General features: G+C 37.8%; 3 protein-coding genes across 6 annotated transcripts; 2 read left to right on the top strand and 1 right to left on the bottom strand.

The window, feature by feature from the left end:
* Positions 1 to 2,582: 2,582 nt before the first annotated feature.
* Positions 2,583 to 6,026, bottom strand: LOC105044464 (small ribosomal subunit protein uS8). Of its 4 annotated transcripts, none has more exons than XM_073248860.1 (4): positions 5,887 to 6,026; positions 3,339 to 3,492; positions 3,081 to 3,241; positions 2,583 to 2,884 (listed from the first exon to the last, which is right to left on the bottom strand). In XM_073248860.1, the coding sequence occupies exons 2-4, from the start codon at positions 3,469 to 3,471 to the stop codon at positions 2,786 to 2,788; spliced, it is 393 nt and encodes a 130-aa protein (XP_073104961.1). In that variant the 5' UTR covers positions 3,472 to 3,492; positions 5,887 to 6,026; the 3' UTR covers positions 2,583 to 2,785. The 4 variants fall into 4 exon arrangements, with proteins under 4 accessions (XP_073104961.1, XP_073104963.1, XP_073104962.1 ...); XM_073248862.1 differs by having other exon boundaries at positions 3,339 to 3,482; positions 5,887 to 5,973; XM_073248861.1 differs by having other exon boundaries at positions 5,882 to 5,965.
* A 3,038-nt stretch (positions 6,027 to 9,064) lies between these two features.
* On the top strand, positions 9,065 to 13,578 carry LOC105056980 (histone H2B). Its single transcript, XM_019854796.3, has 2 exons — positions 9,065 to 9,607; positions 12,992 to 13,578. The coding sequence occupies exons 1-2, from the start codon at positions 9,162 to 9,164 to the stop codon at positions 13,428 to 13,430; spliced, it is 885 nt and encodes a 294-aa protein (XP_019710355.1). The 5' UTR covers positions 9,065 to 9,161; the 3' UTR covers positions 13,431 to 13,578.
* A 176-nt stretch (positions 13,579 to 13,754) lies between these two features.
* Positions 13,755 to 18,176, top strand: LOC109506607 (organelle RRM domain-containing protein 6, chloroplastic-like). Its single transcript, XM_073248934.1, has 4 exons — positions 13,755 to 13,887; positions 14,247 to 14,315; positions 14,663 to 14,769; positions 17,834 to 18,176. The coding sequence occupies exons 1-4, from the start codon at positions 13,791 to 13,793 to the stop codon at positions 17,906 to 17,908; spliced, it is 348 nt and encodes a 115-aa protein (XP_073105035.1). The 5' UTR covers positions 13,755 to 13,790; the 3' UTR covers positions 17,909 to 18,176.
* Positions 18,177 to 20,105: the final 1,929 nt, after the last annotated feature.

Consider the following 20,105-nt stretch of genomic DNA (forward strand, 5'->3'; position numbering starts at 1 on the left):
GACTATGAGGACAGCTAAATTCAGGAAGACCAACATTGGCTCCGGCACAGAGTCAACGTACCATATGGCACACAAATATTTAGGTGCAATACAGTGGGCTCAAAGGACTTACGGACATTGCTTATTTCCTATTTACTTGATACTAACAGGGCCACAATATCTATACTCAAAAATTTGCTTCGCTGCTTTTGATACTTTTAGCAAAGTTACTAGTTTATACCACAATGTTCCATGCTTGTCGGTTACTAAGCATTGACTTTAGAGTTCATTTTGCAAGCTCTTTACCTCATCGGATATATACCGGCCGGGCATTCAGAGGCTTATATAACTCTTCACAGCCAACTTTATTTATATCGGTATGAAGCCTTATACTGTCACGGTTGCACACAGGCTTGGGAATTTTATTTCTCTAACAGTACTTGCATCACTACAGGGCTTATTTGATTCAGCTTTCTAGATGCGGACTTCATAAACATAGCTTATGTCCCATTTTAAAGTGCCTTTTCATGCCCAGATGCAATATTCATAATCCGCTTAGTAACTGTTTCAATGCTAGTAAAAGGAAGACTCTGAGTTTTCTGCTGTTATACCATACTTTGCTACAGGTACTCCCAGCTAAATGGGGCAGAAAGAGTCTGTCATTATGCGCTCAAGGTCTCCTTGGGCCTCAATGGTTGTTTGACAGGTTTCAGTTGGTGAAGGGGATGGCCCTTTGTTGCTTTAGAATTCAATTTACTCTTATGTGGCTGGATGCAGTTGCTGTTTCTATTATAACAATTATCTGGATTAGGGGCCAGCATGATTATAATACATTATGGATCATGGATGAACAATCACAGTTGGGAGGCACTTGCTGGTCTTTCAAATACAGTAGCTTGGTCATCAATAGTTTGGTCTTTCTCACCAAGCAGCTGACTCAACCGTTTGCTTGTTGGCTTTACCACATGCTCTATTTTCAGCAGATAATATTCTTCTTCCTAAGTATGGTCAGATGGATCGCCAGCTTCATGGTCTTACTTGTAACAATGGGACCCCAAAAGATGAAGAATGGGTTGGATGTTCAAGGTTTTGATTGCCACTTTATATCAACATCTTCTACCTCCAGTTTCATATCACATTGTCAGTCTGTCGAATGATTTTGACTCTTGTAAATTATCCCTAAACATAGGCTATATGTTTACATTTTGGTTGTCCCCCTCATGCTATGAACTGCTTAGGCGGCTATGTTTGCATGAGCTTTGTGCTGCAGCTATAAGACTCTGCATTACGGTGTACATTGTGACTCAATAAAGCTCTTCGTGTTACCACAAAAAGAAAATAAAGAATGAAAGTACTACATTTTAATATATACGAAAACGAGGATATGCATCCGATACCTGGTGATTAAAAGAAAAAAAAAAGGTGGTGATTCAGGGATATGCATGCAAAACGATCAGACCGTTTAATTTTGATTCGATTAGATCATTTTTTTTAGATTCAATGTGATTTCATTTCAAATATTGAAAAATCCAATTTAAACCGAACCAACTTATACATGCATACAAATATACATACATATATACACACACATTTTGCCTCAATTCGATCAGTTTATTACTTCCATATTTAGTCCATTTAGCCTGTCCCATAAGTTGCTAAATTGGTATAAACTCAATAGCCCACAATCCGCTAAACCAAATTAAACCAAACATATTTTTTGGTTTGGTCTACGTAAAAATTTCTATGCAACTGGTTTGACAACAATTTCAGGTTCAGAAAACCTATTTAAATCAATATGATTAAAAAATAAAAAAAATTATCTATAGATCTCTGGATGGATTCAAAATTATTTTTAAGTCTCTGAACTTTTCAAGTTAAATAAAAAATCTCTGAAATAATAAAAAATTATTTTTGAATCCTTGCCATCCACACGGATTGGTTACACAGGTTCGTGTTCAGATTACACGGAAGTTACGCTAGTTTCAATATCTGATTATGCATATTCATGTTCAGGTTATACAGGTATGTATCTTGATTATACAGAAATAACTCCTCAGCATTTTTGTGTAACCTGAACATGGATCTGTATAACCTGTATAAGATCCCAAATTTTGTATGAGAAACTGATAAGGAACTATGTTTCCCTTCAAGTTGCTGCCTGAGTTCTTGAATGTAACATCAACCAGATCAACTTGGTTCAATTTAATCAGATTGCTAAAGGGTTATCCTGAATGGACAAAAACCAAACCAATTATATCTCCCAAAAAAAACACTAAATCAACTCAGGGAACAATTGCTTTTGCAGCAATGACATTATGTAGAGGCTTAACCAGACCAACATAACCTAAGCAAAGTTTCATTGACATACCCTCTTGAGCTCATGAAGATGATAACAAAAGAATGCATGGCACCACCACTAACAAAATCTAAAGCTACAAAAGAAGTCAAGCGATATTTTTTTTTACAATGGCAACTGAATCTCGAAATAAACTGAGAATCTACAGTGGCAGGTGAAAATTAAAAATTGAAACAGCCTAGGAGAATGACAGGCGAGGATTTAAAAAAAAAAAAAAAAGAAAAAAAAAAAAACAGGATAATGAAAGGATCGCAAACAATTAGCACTAATAGACCAAAATAGATTATCTTCTACAAGCAACAGATTTAATTTCCTCTTGCAGTCAAAATTAAGAAAACATCCAAGGAAAACAGAAGGGAAGAACGAAGATAACCATCAAATTTCAAAATCCTCAGAAGTTCCATAAGAGGAACCATGAGTATCATATTACATCCTCTATGAGAAACCAACCTAGTAAAAGAAACCAAGCACTTTGCCACCAACATTCTTTCTCCTAGCTTCCTCGTGGTCCATGATGCCTGCAGACGTAGTCAGAACAATGTAGCCAAACTGCATATTCAACCAGGACAAGAATGATGTCATTAGAACTGATGCATTGGTTCTAAAGGCATCAGCAATCTGCAATCTATCTGAACTCACAAATTAAGTAAATCCTTCATTATGATAACAAAATGGTACAAGTCCAAAAGGTTCAATTGAGTCTAATGTAAGCAGGCTCACTAAGTGAAAGATTTTAACAACTAACCTGTCGTGATGGGAGCAACCTTGCAGTCCAGGGCTCAATTTCTTTGATACCCACATCAAAGCGTGGACTAATGACACCACACTTGTTCAACCGCCCGTTCAATTCAACCACAATCTTACCAGCCCTATGATCATCTACATATTCAAACTCACCAATGTATCCTGAAACAAAAGAGTATTAGCAGAAGGAAATCAAATTGGTGTTACCGTATCTATATTAAAAAGGAAAAAGAGGGAGGGTCGATAGAATGGAGCTAACCATGCTTCTGCATAACAAGAAGAAACTTGATGATGACTTTTGAGGATGGTCTGATCATGACCTGCCTCTTCCCGCGCTTCTCAGCATTGTACATGCTCTTGAGAGCATCATTCAACACACTAACCCTCACCATGCTTATGTAGCCTGGAAAGAACTGCATAAACTTGTATGAGCCACACCAAGGAACAGTTCATTTTCCCTTATCAATAGCCTTAGTGGTATTAGCCTTTGGGGACTGACAGTACTATAAACACAAAGTTAAGATGAAACTCACAAGAAATGGCAGAAAAGCCAAATGTCAAGTGACTATACAACATAGTACGACAACTAAACTTGGCTTTGCTATCATTATAAAATCATTGACAAAATGCTGAGCAGCTGCCTTGTCATGGCATGTCTAATAAGATTTTCTGTAGTCTGCTAAATATCTTCCATATGATGTAGAAAGACAGAGATCATCAACTAGTCTATCTCTTAGTTAAACACTTAGAAGAAAAGAAAACGGCAAGATACATAACATATCAATAAAATTAAAAAAAAAAACATATCTGCCGGTTCAGCTGTGTGAGACTTTGGAACACCAAACACAATCTATCAGCTGCTGGAATTTGTTTGCTATATCCTGTTGCAAGTCTTTTAAGTGTTAACTAATGCACAAAACATCAAGTAGTCTTAAAAATAGATGGAAACGGAAATGCTTGCGGATCCCTGGAGTTGCATCCATTGTAGGAAGTGGTGCCAGACAAGGTCCTAATTCCCAGATCTGACCCATTCTAGAGGCTGACCATGAAAAATCCCACATACTGGAGTGAATCATGCTCTATGAGCATTCGAGCAGTACTCAAATAAAAGCATCATCGAGAGGTGGTTACAAAGGTAATTAGTGATGACACTTCCCTGGAATTTCATGCTCATGACAAAAGGCACTCTAACAATATAAATTAACTAACGAAAAGTAGTGCAACTAAGAGATGAGAAATGGATTATTATGCCTCTTCAGTTAGTGAAGATGAGGATTACTTTTCCATGGCATTCTTTAAGTTACAAGTTTCATGAATAGCATGAGAAAACAGCATGCTATACATGGCAATTATGTAGAATAACTAGCTTGAATTTTCAATGGATGATGACATCATCCACAATTTGCATTCACTATTCCAGACTATCTTGCTTTCTTTCCTTCAGTTTTCACAGCTCTCCAACATTGTCTGGAGTACAACTCAACTCGACTAAAGCTTTAACATCATCTGGGATATGGGACCAAAACACAGGCATTCATGAATTAAAGTATAGAGGTCCTAATTGAAAATATTTAATCCACAGATTTTTTTTTTTTTTTGATACAATGTCCTCAACACATTCTTGCACATACATGAAGTCTGCTTATAATCTAGCTTCAAGAGCTCTCCTCTTGCAACACAGCCACTTGTTTAAAAATTGACAGCTAGCAGCGGGAAAAATGAGCTTCCAAAAATATAAAAAATGAATATATTTTTCATAAATTAGGTCTTAGAAAAATGCCAAAAGCAACCAAACCCATGAATTCATATATGCTGTATAACCATGATTAGCATGCCTGTATCAACTAGTTTTCTGCTCAAATACACCTGCCTACTTGTAGATAACTAGTTGTGTGTATAGTGCATGAGGATCACTCATTCTGCACTAGATATGTGGATTAAAATATCCTTTCACTTGAAACCCTTCATCCATGAACATGTAAATCATGCACTTAAGCTTTTCGCTTCCAAGACCACTGGTAGTCTGTATCGCAAAATTTCCTATTCTGTTCTGTCAATGCCATTGAACATCCATGAACTTGATCAGACCACCAACCGCACAGCTGTGCATGATTGTGGATCCAGTCTACACTATCTCAGCCAATTAACATCGCACAGGCTTTTCTAATCCTTTCTTTTTTCTCAATTGATAAATGCACATGATCTTGCGTTCAATTACTTATCTGCCCATCTCAAACTAAATATCGATCAACAAAAGCATAATAGATCAAAAATATCTAGTAGCCAAAAAGCCCATGAATGCTCCCTCTTCAATCTCCAATATCATCACCATAAGCATTTCTGAATCTTTCCTACTCTGGACTACAAGAACCAAATCCAAGTAAAGTAGATCCAGTTCAGAAACAGAACCGAACCTACCCAAATTCTACGACGTACTGCACAATTCCACTGCTAGTAGCACATCTAATCGCCTTTCTCCACTTCAGGTCGGTTGCAATAGATACCTAACTTTAAGGTGAACCCAGATTTCTAAAGTGACAATCCCAAAAAAAATGAAAACTAAAAAATAAAAATAAAAAACATCAACCTTGACTGATTCACTTAAGATCAAACACTTGTACGCAATGACATGATTAAAGCCTTCACTAGTTCTGTAGATCTAAATATACGGAGCGTCATTAACAGGTTATTGAGCATTATTAGCACCACCTAACAAATCCTGTTTGGATCGAAAACAATGAGAGACGCAGAGAGAGGCCAGCAAATAAGCATTGAAAATCTAAGCCAAGATAAAGATCAGACCTCACCTTTGGCCGGAAGAGGACACGAGGAGGATGGCGAAGGTCAGCGGCAACGCGAAACGGCGAAAGGCGGGGAGAGTTTCGCAGGGTTTTGGAATCGGGTGTTTTAATATGGCGATACAATTTATTTCAGCCCTTGGATTGCGATCTGAAGGTGGATACGTGGTTTTGAACGTTAGCTCGATCGGCTGCCCTAATTTTGTCCATACCAAACCGGCGTTTTGCCGACTTCCGTAAAGAGGCAGTTTGAAAATGCTTTTTGATGGTTTTTTTTTTTTGACAATAAAAAGAAAAAAAAGTAAAAAAAAAAAAAATCCTTACTTGTTTTTTGAATGCAGAAATGATTTGCATGTGGATTTTGTGAGGATCTTTTGGAATAGGGTGTTCTGATGATACAATTCATTTCAGATTGCAATCTCAAGATAGACATGTGGTGGGAAGATAACCTGATTGTCCTAATTTTGTCCATATTAAAGCTCACATAATATTTTATCGATTTCAATTAGAGCCATAAAAAAGTATTTTAAAAATATTTTTTAATTTTTTGATAATAAAAAAAATAAAGAAATAAACTTCCTTACTTGTTCTTTGAGTGAAGAAATGATTTGTATATGGACTTTTCCCTTTCTATTAATTTTTATTATTTATTAAAATAAAAAATATATTTTTGATTTGATATCTTTCGCTAATCCAATATATATGTTTTGATTAAATCAGAGGTATAACATGCTGAACAAAGAGTATTAATATTTATTTTGGACTATGAAACAAGACCTTCCAAATCTTAGATATGAAAACGAGAAGCAAGAAACTCACCACTAAAAAGTTATGCATAATAAGGTTGATGACTAAATATCTTAAAATAATAATATTGATAATAATAGATTCTTTCAACAGTCGAGCAAGCTACCGCAATCTTGAAAGATGTATTTGATTCATCTTAAATAACTCCTAGTCAGTTTTTAAAGATGATTTCAATAAATTGTGGTTGTTTGATTGTGACAGTTGCTAGTTACAAATTATATAATATATGGAACCTACTCCTAGTCTAAAATACTATGATTTGCTAAATTTCTCATTGTTGCAACTTCAAATTCCCTATAATCCAAAGTTGTTGGAAGTGGTACTAGGGCATGTTTTCCAATTTCCTCTTGATTCCCTCCTCCTTATTTCTTGAGCGAATTTAATCACCTCCCGATCCCTTCTTCCTTGTAACAACCTCCCCTATCAAACTCCCTCTCTTCCTGCCTCATGACTCCTTAATGAAGATCTCTTATGATATTTTTCTTCCTCATGATGGCAATCTCAATGTTGATTGGGCTTAGATTAACTTGAACCAAACTCCTACTTCCAACTCAATCAAGGTTTTGAAGTTGATGATGAGCCTCAATAATCAGTTAACCCTTCTATTCATTTGATGTGAGCTTTGGTGGTCATAGTTCATGTTCTAAGATTTGTGGGTATTATTATTTTTTTTTGGGGAAGTTTTTAGGTTGATTCACCGCATTTGGTAAGGGCTTCATGGATCGAAGGCTTGTACCAATGATGAAATATAGGGTTCCTCTAGAAGGTTATACTAGGGTTCCAACGTAGGTGATATATATATATATATATATATATATATATATATATATATATATATATATATATATATATATATAGTATATGTGTATATATTTGAGATAGAGGAGGGAAGAACCACTCATGTAGAGAAAGAGGTGTCTTGAACTATCCAAGATTTCTACTTACAACTGCTAAGATTTTTACACCAAGGAAATCCCCAATGGGGATCTAAATCTCAAGAGATAATGCCACTTAAAACTTGAACCTCAATCTCTTATTTTAAGCAAGGAGACAACCGTTAAGCCAAGCTGAGGTTACTTGGTATGGTGACTTCATTGTCTTCCTTCCCTGGTGAGCTCTTGGGATTTGCTGAAAGTGACAGTAGTAGTCAGAAATCTCCAAAAGAAGTAATACAATTAGTACCCCTCTAGTGTAAAAAGAATAAAAGAGAAAAGAAGATAGCAAAGTGACATTTTAAACCTTGCAGCACACCACGTAAAATGAACTTTATGATGCAGTAGCAACACATTCCCTATCTTTTAAGTGGGTAGACACTGCATAGGCATAATCAAAATTCACATATTTTTCTTTAAACTCTTACTACCTAACAACAATATTTGAGAAAAACTAGCTAAGAACAATATATATCTATATATCTACAAATCTTTCTCTTTGTGGCTACCATCTGACATAGTTGATAAAATTATTGTCAATTATGTAGATTTATGTTCCAGCGATACTTATTTTTTAAGGCCTATTTAAATAATTTTGCTGGATCCTCATGATAGGAAATAAATTTTCTAACATCATAGAATATAAAACTTGGTTCAGTCCATGTTAATTAGGCCTCTCTTAGCTCTTCTCCATAGAAAGAGGAAAAAAAAATCAAGGATCTCTTTTTCTTCAATAAAATTCAGACCGATCCACTCCAAAAATATTCTTATGAATCATGCGAATATAGATTTGGTGGCTTGAGGCTTGTCCCATGATTAGCTCGACTATGGATGCTGCTGGATGGTAAAGAATCATCCGATCTGGCCTTTAATTGAGTCTCTGTCTCCTCTAAGTTCTTAGAATAAAAATATGTCCAAAATGAATCCTGCTAGATGGCGGAGGATTATTCAGGTAGACGTTTTTGGAACAAAACATGTCAAAGGGTCAGGCGTAGACGCTCAATCCAATTTAGACCCACCGACTTCTATTTTGGCAAAAAGACCGGGTTCATCTTGCGCTTGAGAATTCACCGTTCTAACACAAGACCAAACCCGGCACCAAGCAACTTGATACTGTTATCATCTAGTGCGTGGGTATTCGACGCGATAAATGAATTGAACATCCCGTCTCACCGTCAAACGGTTGAGATTCTTTCGCCGTTCCTCATCAAGCTCGATCTTGAATGCAATAGCATTTCCGTAATCAAAATCCAAAGGTAAGAGGCACAAATGTTTACATTGCTGTTCCCAATCCGCTCCGCGGCGATACATGACATCCCGTCCGTCCATTTTGACCCAGAACCGTGTCTAATCCAACGGCCAAAAAATGCCAACTCACCGATCCAGACCGAAGCCAATCCGCCAATGATCATCCTCGCCCTTTCCTATATAAAGACTTCCTTCCCTACCGAATCCCTCACCCACGATCCGCAATTTGTTGATCCCCTTTCTCGTTTCGCACCCACCGTCCATCTCTGCCCACAAAACCTCTTCCTTGCTATCCGGATGGCGCCCAAGGCGGAGAAGAAGCCCGCGGAGAAGAAGCCGGCGGAGGAGAAGGAGAAGAAGGCGGCCGCCGAAAAGGCCCCCGCCGAGAAGAAGCCCAAGGCCGAGAAGCGTCTGCCGTCCAAGGAGGGAGCCGCCGGCGACAAGAAGAAGAAGAAGAAGGCGAAGAAGAGCACCGAGACGTACAAGATCTACATATTTAAGGTCCTGAAGCAGGTCCACCCTGACATCGGGATCTCGAGCAAGGCCATGGGCATCATGAACTCCTTCATCAACGACATCTTCGAGAAGCTCGCCCAGGAGGCGTCCAAGCTTGCCCGCTACAATAAGAAGCCTACAATTACCTCCCGGGAGATTCAGACCTCTGTCCGCCTCGTCCTTCCCGGTGAGCTTGCGAAGCACGCCGTCTCGGAGGGCACCAAGGCCGTCACCAAGTTCACTAGCTCGTAGATCTAGATTTCGTTTTTGCCCTTTTTGCCTCGTTTCTGATGTTGTATAATTTCCAAGGGCTTCTGTTTTTTCTCTGATGTCTTATCTAATGCTGTAGAAATGAATCGTCTTTTAATGTTAATGGTAGTAGTTTGGGCTTATTTGGGATAAATTTCATGATTGATTGGTTCGTGTGATGAGGAGGATCTGATTTGCTGCCATCTAAATTCGTTGTTGTTTTGTTCCGTGAATCATTACTCATCGCTCGTTTTGTACGTTGGTTTGCTCTGGCCGGAGCTTCGATGAACTTCGAGGCTTGATGAGCTTTCCCTCACCTCTTCCGAGTTCCGTCAACGTTGTCCTGGCTCCTGAATTTGTTCTCCTGGCTCCTGAATTTGTTCTCCTTTCCACCGTAAGAGAAAATAACACCATTATACAACACCATTATACACCGTGAGAGAAAATAACACCATTATATATGTATATATATTCTTTTAAAGTCCATTATATATGTATATATATTCTTTTAAAGTCCATTAAGAATGAGCAGTGTGACAACTATTTCGCCTTTTAATTGGCCACCCATCTTCAGCTCAGTTTTGGCAATAACATAAGCAATATAGGGATAAAGACTTGGATGGAAGATAACAATTTTAACATGATATTGATTTTATCACATTTTTCATGTGATTTCTACAAGGCAAATTTCGTCTATTTAGACCACTGTTTGGTCGTCAGCGGCTTCCTCAACCATTCTATAGCAACTATTTGTATTGTTGAATTGGCTGCCAGAAATCTAAGAAGTTGCAGAAATATGTATAATCTGTGTGTTTGAATAAATTTCCACTGGTTCATTCATTGAGAATAATTTAACAGTCATTAACCAAGGAAAGAGTAAAAAATAATTTATTTTTTTCTTCCATAAATTAGACAATATTGGTGGTTATGGAGCAAGCATATCTTTTAAGATTAATAGCTATCCCAGAAATGGGGTCTCATGTTTTGTACATGGATTTTCTTGTTGAAATCTGTTACTTTGAGGCCTTATCAGGCCCGCCTTTTAAGTATGACCCTAACTATCAATAGACACAATCGCACCACGTAGCAAATCATACCGTTTCAATGGTCGAGATTTCTACTCATGCTCAAATAACTAGAACTTGTTAACACGAAAACGAAGACCACTTTTGTTCGATGCATCATGCATGACTTGCTTGATCCACAACGTTAAAAAAAAAAAAAAAAAACAAAGAGAGAGAATGTATGCTTCGAAAGGTGAAAGTACAGAAAGAAATCGAAAAGGTGAGTCTAGGGTTTCTTCTTCTCTTGAGAGGAAATTGAAGTTACTACGGGTAATCACTCAAGTTCGATGGGAGTTTCCTTGCTGAGTTCGTCCTTTGGTCTTATGATCGTTGCAGTAGGGTGGCTATCTCACCTCCTTCGAGGACTAATTTGCCATCGAAAGAAAGATTGAAGGAGGTTCCATGGACATGGTCATAGAGGTGGTTCAGGGCCCGAGACATTGTTGTTGGGAGACTTCTTGGGCTTCGGATTAGCAACTGGTGTTGCTGGAGCGCAAGTTTGCTGAAGTTGTGGTTTTCTCGAAGGAAGAAATCAAGATGGCCACCGATCGTAAGCGATATGCCTTGATGGGGAAGTTTCTTGGCCATTGTTTTCCTTTAAATTTTGTTGAAAAGGAGATGAAGATTCACAAACTATCATGCCTTCATCTTACCAAAGAATGTAAATTAAACCCAATTCACCTTGGTTTTTAGGCAAACGTATTAGATCCCATGCTAGTGCATGAAAACTTCTTCGATCTGTAGGATGACCCCAAAGAATAGCCCTGAATTCCTTCTTTAGATTGTCAATGATAGACAAAAGAAGTAGAAAAGATGATAATACATAGAGAATAAAAGACAATACGGATTAAAGTAATGTAACTCGACATGCTAAGGATAAATGCTTCCATTTTATTAGTTATTCTATTGAGCAAAAGATTAAAAATTCTAATATAAAAAACGGCTGACCTAACGAAGTAACCCATAAGTATTGCCAAGCAGACCTTTATCTTGGATATGCAGCAACCAAAGTATACGAGACTTAACCCTATCAGGTGTAGTAGGGCAAAAGGTAACATAGTTCACTACCTGAATAGAATGATAAAAATAAGTATCGTTGAGTGCAGCTAAACAAATAACATTCCTAATGTAGGACGAGCAAGCAAAATAGAATCATCCATCAAGAATATATGAGAGAAATTCATGCCCTGACACGGTCTATATACTTTCAGTAAATTTTGTAAAATAGCACAATTTAGTAACCTGAAAAAGATTTTAGAACATAGAATAAAAAGATATGAAGATAAATGATAGCCTTGCCTAAGACCATTAGATGCTAAAGACCATGGCATAAGTGACCTATTTATTAATAAAGTAAAATGAGGAGATGAAATGCAGAGTTCAACCATTTCACAAAGTTTGGGACGAAAGCCAATTTGAGTGAGAACTCAAAGAAGAAATTTTCAATGCACCTGTCATAATCTTTCTTCATATTTACTTTTAACCTCATCAAGCATACAAATCGTAGGACCCAAAATACCAATACATGAGTTCTTGGGCTAACAAGATAGTAGCAGTGATATGTTGACCAGCCATAAAAAACCCTTGCTCACATGATATGACAGAGAGCAAAACAATCTTCACCCTATTAATAAGGACTTTTGCTACTAATTTATAAAAAAACGTTACCAAGACTAATTGGACGATAATTCATTGGAGTTTGTGGATTGAGCTTCTTAGATAGCAAAGTAATAAATATATTGGACCAGGATCGAGGAAGAATATTGGAATTAAATAAGTCCTGATTACTAAGAATCATCTCAATGTTAATAAGAGCCCAATAATTTTGGGGGAAGAAAAAAAATGGAAACCAATCTGACCCAGTTGTTTAATCCGGATGCAGCCAACTAAACTTCTTCCTCGGGGTTTCTTTTCTTTGAAGTTCTGCCCCACTTTTTCCTCACAGTTTTTCTTATTTTGGATTTTCCTTGTACTATTACTGTTTTCTGCAGAATTGGGCCTGTGTTTTTGTCTGTATAGCATAGGCCCAAAACTACGCCTCTCATACATATCTGCAGTGCTTTCCATGCTCCATACAAAAAAATAAAAAAATAAAAAAATAAGAGCCGTCTATTTTCACCGTGCTCGATCAGATCGAACGGTCAACGAATATGCCAACCCACAGATCCGAAACAAACCACCTCCACCAATCACCATCCCTGCCTTCCCTTTTTTATAACCGCATCGCTCTCTGTCTCACCTCGCCCGCTTCCTCGTTCTCATTCCTTTCGCGGGTATTCTCTTAGCCCTGAAACCTCTTTCGATCTCGATGGCGCCAAGGGCGGAGAAGAAGCCCGCGGAGAAGAAGCCAGCGGAGGACAAGGAGAAGAAGACGGTCGCCGAGAAGGCCCCCGCCGAGAAGAAGCCCAAGGCCGAGAAGCGGGTGCCGGCCAAGGAGGGGGCCGCTGGCGACAAGAAGAGGAAGAAGAAGGCTAAGAAGAGCAGCGAGACCTACAAGATCTACATCTTCAAGGTCCTGAAGCAGGTCCACCCGGACATCGGGATCTCGAGCAAGGCCATGGGCATCATGAACTCCTTCATCAACGACATCTTCGAGAAGCTCGCCCAGGAGGCCTCCCGTCTTGCCCGTTACAACAAGAAGCCCACCATCACCTCCCGGGAGATCCAGACCTCCGTCCGCCTCGTCCTCCCCGGCGAGCTCGCCAAGCACGCCGTCTCCGAGGGCACCAAGGCCGTCACTAAGTTCACCAGTTCTTGAATCGTTGGGGCGGAGCGTGGCAGTCGTACGATGTAATTTCTAGGGTTTTGGAGCGTTGCTGTTAGGTGTTCCGTCTTGGGACCCTCTAATTAGGCTTTCTGTAAATTTTGATGCTTTTTAATATTATGGTTTCTTGGGATTCCGTGTACACCATTCTGCGCTGGAACACTTTAGTTTACATTTTGTTTTTCAAGTAGGAGTCCACTGTTTTGGTTGCTCCGATTATTTTCGGATGGACCTGATTTTAGGTTTTAGTGTGGTGTTTTGTTGTTCCGGAGGACCATTGTATGCGATCTCTGGTCATTTTCTCCTAGGGCACGCCCTGGTCCTCTAGGGTTTCTATCGGGGACGGGTGGGAGGATGTGGACTGCTCTGTTGGCGAGGAGAACGGCATATGCCCCTCCATTAAAGTCGATGCTTCTTGGAAGGGGATTCAGCTCCGAGATTTTCGTCAGCAGTAGCATTTCTTCCTTCCAAACACTCTTTCGTCCATTTCTTTTCCCCTTAATTTCATCTCAATTGGTTTCGTTGGTTTTCTTTGCTTAAAATGTGGATTAATGCAGTGGCTGTTGCTACCTAAGTTCTTATAAAAGTTTTTTGATGCTCTCTCTCTCTCTCTCTCTCTCTATCTCTGAAGTTTTTTCCCCCTCTCTCCCACCTTTTTTGGGTGTCGGGTTGGTTTGATTCACTACAAACTAGCTATAGCTTTAAAGGAATACAATTTTTTATATATTTATGTTATATAGCCTTTGCTCGGTTTATTTGGACCAGGGCAGGATATAATCAAGTTCTGATGCTTTTGCTGTGGGTTTGTAGGATTGTCATATTACACAACCGATGAAGAATTTCGAGAAGCCTTTTTGCCGTTTGGCAATGTCAAGGAAGGTACTGGCTTGTAGCTGGTTTTATGACAAGTTTTGCTCTGATGTCTGCTGTTAGAATCACATGCCAGTGATAGGTTTATTTTGGTATATTAGTCATGTTTGAATGCTCTTATGACTGAATTTTTCAAGATGAGTTCACCTGTGGTACTAATCATTTTTATCTGCTTAGTGTTGGCATTTTTATTGCATGAATAGAAAACCTTGTTAGTATCTCTTTCTCTGACCTTTTTTGGAACGGTTTGTTTTTGCTGATTCACTATCGTGTAGTTTGGGACAATCATTTGATCCTTTTTTTTTTCTTTTATTTTCTTTTCCTTCTCTCTCTCTCTGTGTGTGTGTGTACATCAGCTAGGCTTATTAGAGATGCAAGGACTAAAAGGCCAAAAGGGTATGGCTTTTTGACTTATGAATCTGAAGCTGAAGCACAAAAGGCGATAAAGGCTATGGATGGCAGGGTATGAGTCTTTTCATGTATTTCATATTCTTGAAGGGCTTTATGATATTGATATCGTAGTATGTAACATCTGGAATTGGTAATGCACTGAAAATAGGTAAATATCATGATAATAGACATTTTTTATAAAAATCTTCCAAATTGGCAAATCATAAACTGTAGAAGCAACAGAAAAGATCAGATATTGGTTCAAAAGAAAAATGGCAATTATAAACCACACTAAAGGGGAAAAAAATTTGTAATGTATGAGGTTGTGAATCTTGTGGTGGCCTTGCTGCCCTTGGAGATGGTGTGCTTGGCAAGATCACCGTGGAGGACAGGTGGACAGATTTTAAGTGTGCTTAAACTTTCGGTGGATGGATCTTTTCAAGTGAAATGAGCATAAGGGATTCTGACTAATTATACTGCAAGGATGTTTTAGTGTTTGATTATTCTAAGGATTCTGTGCTGTAACCTTCCTAACATCTCGAATGAACTTCATGCATCAGTTACAAATCGGAAGCTTGGTTGCTTCATTATATCCTGGCAAGTGACAATCTTTTGTATAGCATGCTTTAAGTTGTTTGACCTGTGTATAACATGCCACACTGGACTGTGTATTTTGATGACAGTAAATAGACATCAAGCTTTGCCAACTTGTGAACATTCTACCATCTGTATATTTTCCTTTTACTTAAAATTGTCATTTGCCTGGTCTGGCAACTTCAGAATTCTATGTTAATCCTTGTATTTGAGGCTTTGTATCATTTTCATTGAAGAGTGATGCCCAAACATTGTTTCACATGGTCTGTCTGCAACTTTCATCCACAATATGTGGTGATTCTGCTTGTCCCTTGGGGCTGTGTCTGGTGTGGTAATAAGAAAGAGTGCAAGAGGATAGGAAAAGAGGTTTGTGTCAGACAGTTGCATGCAAGTCCCATTATCATCATGGCCTTTTGTTAACCCTTTTTTTAGTTATAAGGGAGCCTTGGGACGATTGGTCCTTTCTTGCATGAGCTCATGGCAGGTTCTTTCCAGCTGTTGTCCAGCCCTTCTCCTGTCCAGGCTTGTGGTGACTAGCAATTCAGTACTTGTTCGCATCTTGTCAGGCTTTGGTTCTAAAACACTTTATGTAGATGTGGCTGTTAGTTGACATTAAGGAATTCAGATGCTAGCATACTTCTTCCTAGTTGGTGAAAATTTGGCATGGTTTTATAGTTTTATTCTTTTTTGCTATTTTTGTTCTGTTTCTTTTTCCTGATTTATCTGTCTGAACTTCAATGCTTGGCTGCATTTGGAAATGCCTTACCTTCATACCAGGAACATGAGTCATTTTAGTTATATAGAAAAAGTCAATAGAAGCTTTGTATTGCAATTCTTATCATGTCACCAAGCAGTTATTACTTGTGGCTTCTGTGAAGCACTTGTGTCCATAGCCTTAGCACCTTTCTGTGCACCATTTTGTGCATGCTGCTGGATTTAATTAATGTGCTACATGGCCTTCTTAAGTGGTTGGTTGCACAGTGTTGGTTCCTTTGCTTGCAAGCATGATCATATATTGGGTCTTGTATTGTACATATGATGTCACTAGGCTTCATTGGCATTTCTGGTTTCATTTATTCTCATATTGTACACAGCAAATAATACGGGTGCTCTTTGAAGAAATTTTGTATTGTTAGGTATGATATAGACATGGAAAGGGATAGTTAGAGGAGTCCTATAGCATCAGAACAGTACTCACCATTTTTATGTCTAGTCACGACAGTTAATTTTATGCATATTGCTTTTACCTGGAACCTTGGAGCTTGGATAGATGGTGGCACATGGTCTGCATGGGAAATGATTGCTTTGTTCTCTGTGCATTCAAGCTTGTTTGTGGTGGGCTTTCGGCCATATTTTCTTTTTCATTTTTTTGGGTTTCACTAAGTTTCATGTGTTTCTGTCTTATAGATATTGAAATCATGCTTCATCTTAGGAATCTGAGAAGGAATGTGATTTTTATATTTTTCTGGAAGTTGAAAAGTGGAAATGCAAAATAGTGGTAGCTCTGTATAAGGCTGGTCAGCATCTGCACCATTAGCACTATCTAAGTTTGATCAGCAAGACCCAACTTATTAGAAAGTCAATCATTATAAGGTCTAGGATCAATTGCAGCCAAAAGGTTCTAGGTGTATTGATGAATTCTCACATGTCAATATTGCCTTCTTATTACTTCCTTCGCAATTACCTTTTGAGCTATAGACCAATCAGAGTTGGCAAAGATGTTCTGAAACAAGTTGGAGGTGCCAACTCTTTGCATCATCTTCAATGGGGATAAGTGGCTTAATGGCAATGGATTGGATTCATGCCTTTTGAAGCATTATTAGCATTATGATAGGTGCTTGCTCATCCTAGAGTAAAGCTTATTATGGTTGAGCTCAATTGATTTGCATACCATCTCCATCAACAGTATTGCAAAATTTTGCCTCTGAAATTTACAATAGTTTTGTGCTTCTATTTTCTCTGATTATATATGATTCTGATCTTTTGTGATTTTACCATTTGAAATGATAAACTTTTGAGATCTATGTAAAGGGTGAAAGAATTTTGTTCTTTAAACTTGGTTGTAATCACATTTCTCTGTGGTATATCTGCTGTTTTGTGCCCTAGCATTCAGGTAATTGTCTTTGGTTGGAGTAGCTGTAATGCATTAATGGAATTGGTGGGTGCTTGCTGATGCTTTGGGTTCTGCTTCAAGTTGATCCATGATCTAGCAGTTTGTCTTTGACCAGTTTGATGTGGATTAGAAGTGATCTGTTGATCAACAATGTGTTGCATTCAAATTAATTGGGTATCCAAAAAAAAATTGGAACAATGAATGGTTTAAGGTCTTTTATCCTGCTAAGCATTTAATTTGTGGACCATTCTAGGACTGAATGCGTAATAGGTGGTATTGATGATATAGATGATATTTGGTTCTTCATTTCTATATGATATTGCTGAACCTCTTGCACTGTAGTATATGGTCTGTCCAACATGTTTCATTAAAATGATTTTACTTAGTGTAACAATTCATTCCTCACTAGAATATAGTTTTGTTCTTGCAGATATTTGGTGGAAGATTGATTTTTGTGGAAACTGCAAAATCCAGATCAAAGGAGGATATGCCACAGGTGACTTAATTTTTGAATTTCATACTATGTGCTTGCAGCTCCTCATTTCATGAAGATCAGACATGGAGCCTTACCTGTGACATCCAAGCCATCTTTGTCATTGTGCCCAGGCCTGCCCTCTATGAAACACTCAAAACAGACAAGAAAAATGATCATGAACAGAAGAATTTGGTATTAATCTTCTTTATTTGATGATGTATCACTGTGTTGACTGAGTTATATATTGGTAATTTGCTATAAATTATCGAGATGAAATAAATACTCAGAATTGAAATTATATGCACAGATTTTTTGAGAGAGTGAAACATATATAATGCATTTAAAAAATATTTCTCAAAGAAAAAGTATTAAAAAAAATGAGAGAAGTGCCCAAAAAAAAACAAAAAGAAGACAAAAACCAATACCGTCTATGTGGACCTTTTTATCCAGGTAGTGCAAGAAAAAAAAATTACGTAATTCATGACAAAAATTATAAGCAGCAGAGAAATATAAATTCTTTTTTGTAGCTAGTGAAGCACAAGAGTGTTTCAGTAAATGGTGCTGTGCGATCACTGAGTCCATTATTTTTGGCTGCGGGAGAACATCACGTAGATCAATATCTCCCACACAAGGTCATCTTGTTCGACATAAGCTAATGTTTGAGAAAGTGAGATTGGGTATTATCTATGGGTATAAAACCACATAGATGGTAATTGTTTATAACTCAAGTCAGCCAAGTTATCGATTTATATCTGGACAAAATTTTGGTGCAATGGAGGACGATTGACATCCAAACGAAAAATCAAAGAAGATACAAACACAGGCCTCTGAAGGAAGTAACTGCGAGTAAGTGCGAGATTCATGGGAAGAGTATCGTGCTCCAAAAACTCGGACCTTCATTAGCTAACCAATCAGCTGATTAATTTCCTCCCCCAAGAAGAGTAGCTTTGAACACCCAGATAGCTCTTCTCAGCTACCCCTTATCTCCAAGCAGCAGGAGATGATAACGTCCCTAATGGAGGAAATCGTTGATTCACTGGATGACCGTGCTTGAGTCGCCTTCCAAACATAATATAATGAGGCTTACATGAGTGTAATCAGTTAATAGCACTGTTATAGCCCTACATGAGTCTAATCAGTTGATAGCACTGTTATATGACGAAACAACTTAATTATGCCTGGGTTGACACCCACCATCCTGATTCAAACAGTAATGTTACTCATTTCATAAAAATGAAAGGTGACCTTATCTACTTCATCAAAAGCCGAAATCACGTAGTTCCAGAGGATAATTCTTCCGAGGTTTTTTCTCCCACCAAAATAAAGAAAGAACGAAGCTGTTCATCTGGTGAAAGATGCTGGGCACTTAACATCACTCTAAATTACTCGATATCCCCTGGCCCAGGTAACGGTCTATTGCTGTCTATATAAGAATTCTACTTCCTATTTGAGTCGTAAGAAAAAATTTAACTTAGCTGTTGAATGTACCAGATATGAAGGCAATGCCAATGATATCTGAATCAAAAACCTGCTTACAAGTGCATTCGAACCACTGACAGAAAGATTTTCAGTTCTTTAATGGAATGGTACTATGACCTATGTGTTAATTAGGTTGTCCTATCCTTCCTATTATGAAAGGGGTTCTGGAGTCCGAGTTATAGACAATTTCAGGTATTTATACTGGCGGGACTCCCTCTTAAGCCTTAAAAAAAAAGCCACTTTATTGAAATCTAAAGCAATTACTTCTCTTTTATGAGAGATTAGAAATAGCAACTATATGTTTTAATTAGATAGATGGAGCGGATGAACAAGCAGTAAACATTCTGCCCTTTTCTTCCAACACATACTCATCTTCAAGCAAACATCCCAAAAATAGTGGAGGACAAATATAGCAAAAAAAAAAAGGGCAAACTTTTGTAATGACTTAGAACCTCATCCAAAAAAACTAATTATAAGATACTATTTAAATTTTTTAATTCTGTATAAATATCAAAAATCTTTCAAATAAATAACTAATATGAGATTAAATACACACTCACACAGATCCTCACATATTCTCTCTATTTAAACTCAATTCAAACCCATACAAATCTATTTATAAATACTATTTTCGATCTGTGATTAGTCTCACTGAACTCATACTATAGTATCATCTGGTTTACATAGACTATAGACTAAGTTGGCTCTAATATCATTTATAATGATTCAGAATCTCATTCGAAAAAAT

This window comes from Elaeis guineensis, chromosome 14, assembly GCF_000442705.2.
Source record: "Elaeis guineensis isolate ETL-2024a chromosome 14, EG11, whole genome shotgun sequence".
In the NCBI taxonomy this organism is placed as follows: domain Eukaryota; kingdom Viridiplantae; phylum Streptophyta; class Magnoliopsida; order Arecales; family Arecaceae; genus Elaeis; species Elaeis guineensis.

What these genes read in the sequence shown, in the direction of transcription:
- LOC105044464 (XM_073248860.1), bottom strand. Translation starts at nt 3,471, where the DNA reads ATGGTGAGGGTTAGTGTGTTGAATGATGCTCTCAAGAGCATGTACAAT. An exon ending in TCTTGTTATGCAGAAGCATG is followed by an intron (nt 3,242 to 3,338) that starts GTTAGCTCCATT and finishes CTTTTGTTTCAG; the next exon opens with GATACATTGGTGAGTTTGAA. An exon ending in GGTTGCTCCCATCACGACAG is followed by an intron (nt 2,885 to 3,080) that starts GTTAGTTGTTAA and finishes TTGAATATGCAG; the next exon opens with TTTGGCTACATTGTTCTGAC.
- LOC105056980 (XM_019854796.3), top strand. Translation starts at nt 9,162, where the DNA reads ATGGCGCCCAAGGCGGAGAAGAAGCCCGCGGAGAAGAAGCCGGCGGAG. An exon ending in GTCACCAAGTTCACTAGCTC is followed by an intron (nt 9,608 to 12,991) that starts GTAGATCTAGAT and finishes GATGGCGCCAAG; the next exon opens with GGCGGAGAAGAAGCCCGCGG.
- LOC109506607 (XM_073248934.1), top strand. Translation starts at nt 13,791, where the DNA reads ATGTGGACTGCTCTGTTGGCGAGGAGAACGGCATATGCCCCTCCATTA. An exon ending in CTCCGAGATTTTCGTCAGCA is followed by an intron (nt 13,888 to 14,246) that starts GTAGCATTTCTT and finishes GTGGGTTTGTAG; the next exon opens with GATTGTCATATTACACAACC. An exon ending in TAAAGGCTATGGATGGCAGG is followed by an intron (nt 14,770 to 17,833) that starts GTATGAGTCTTT and finishes TTGTTCTTGCAG; the next exon opens with ATATTTGGTGGAAGATTGAT.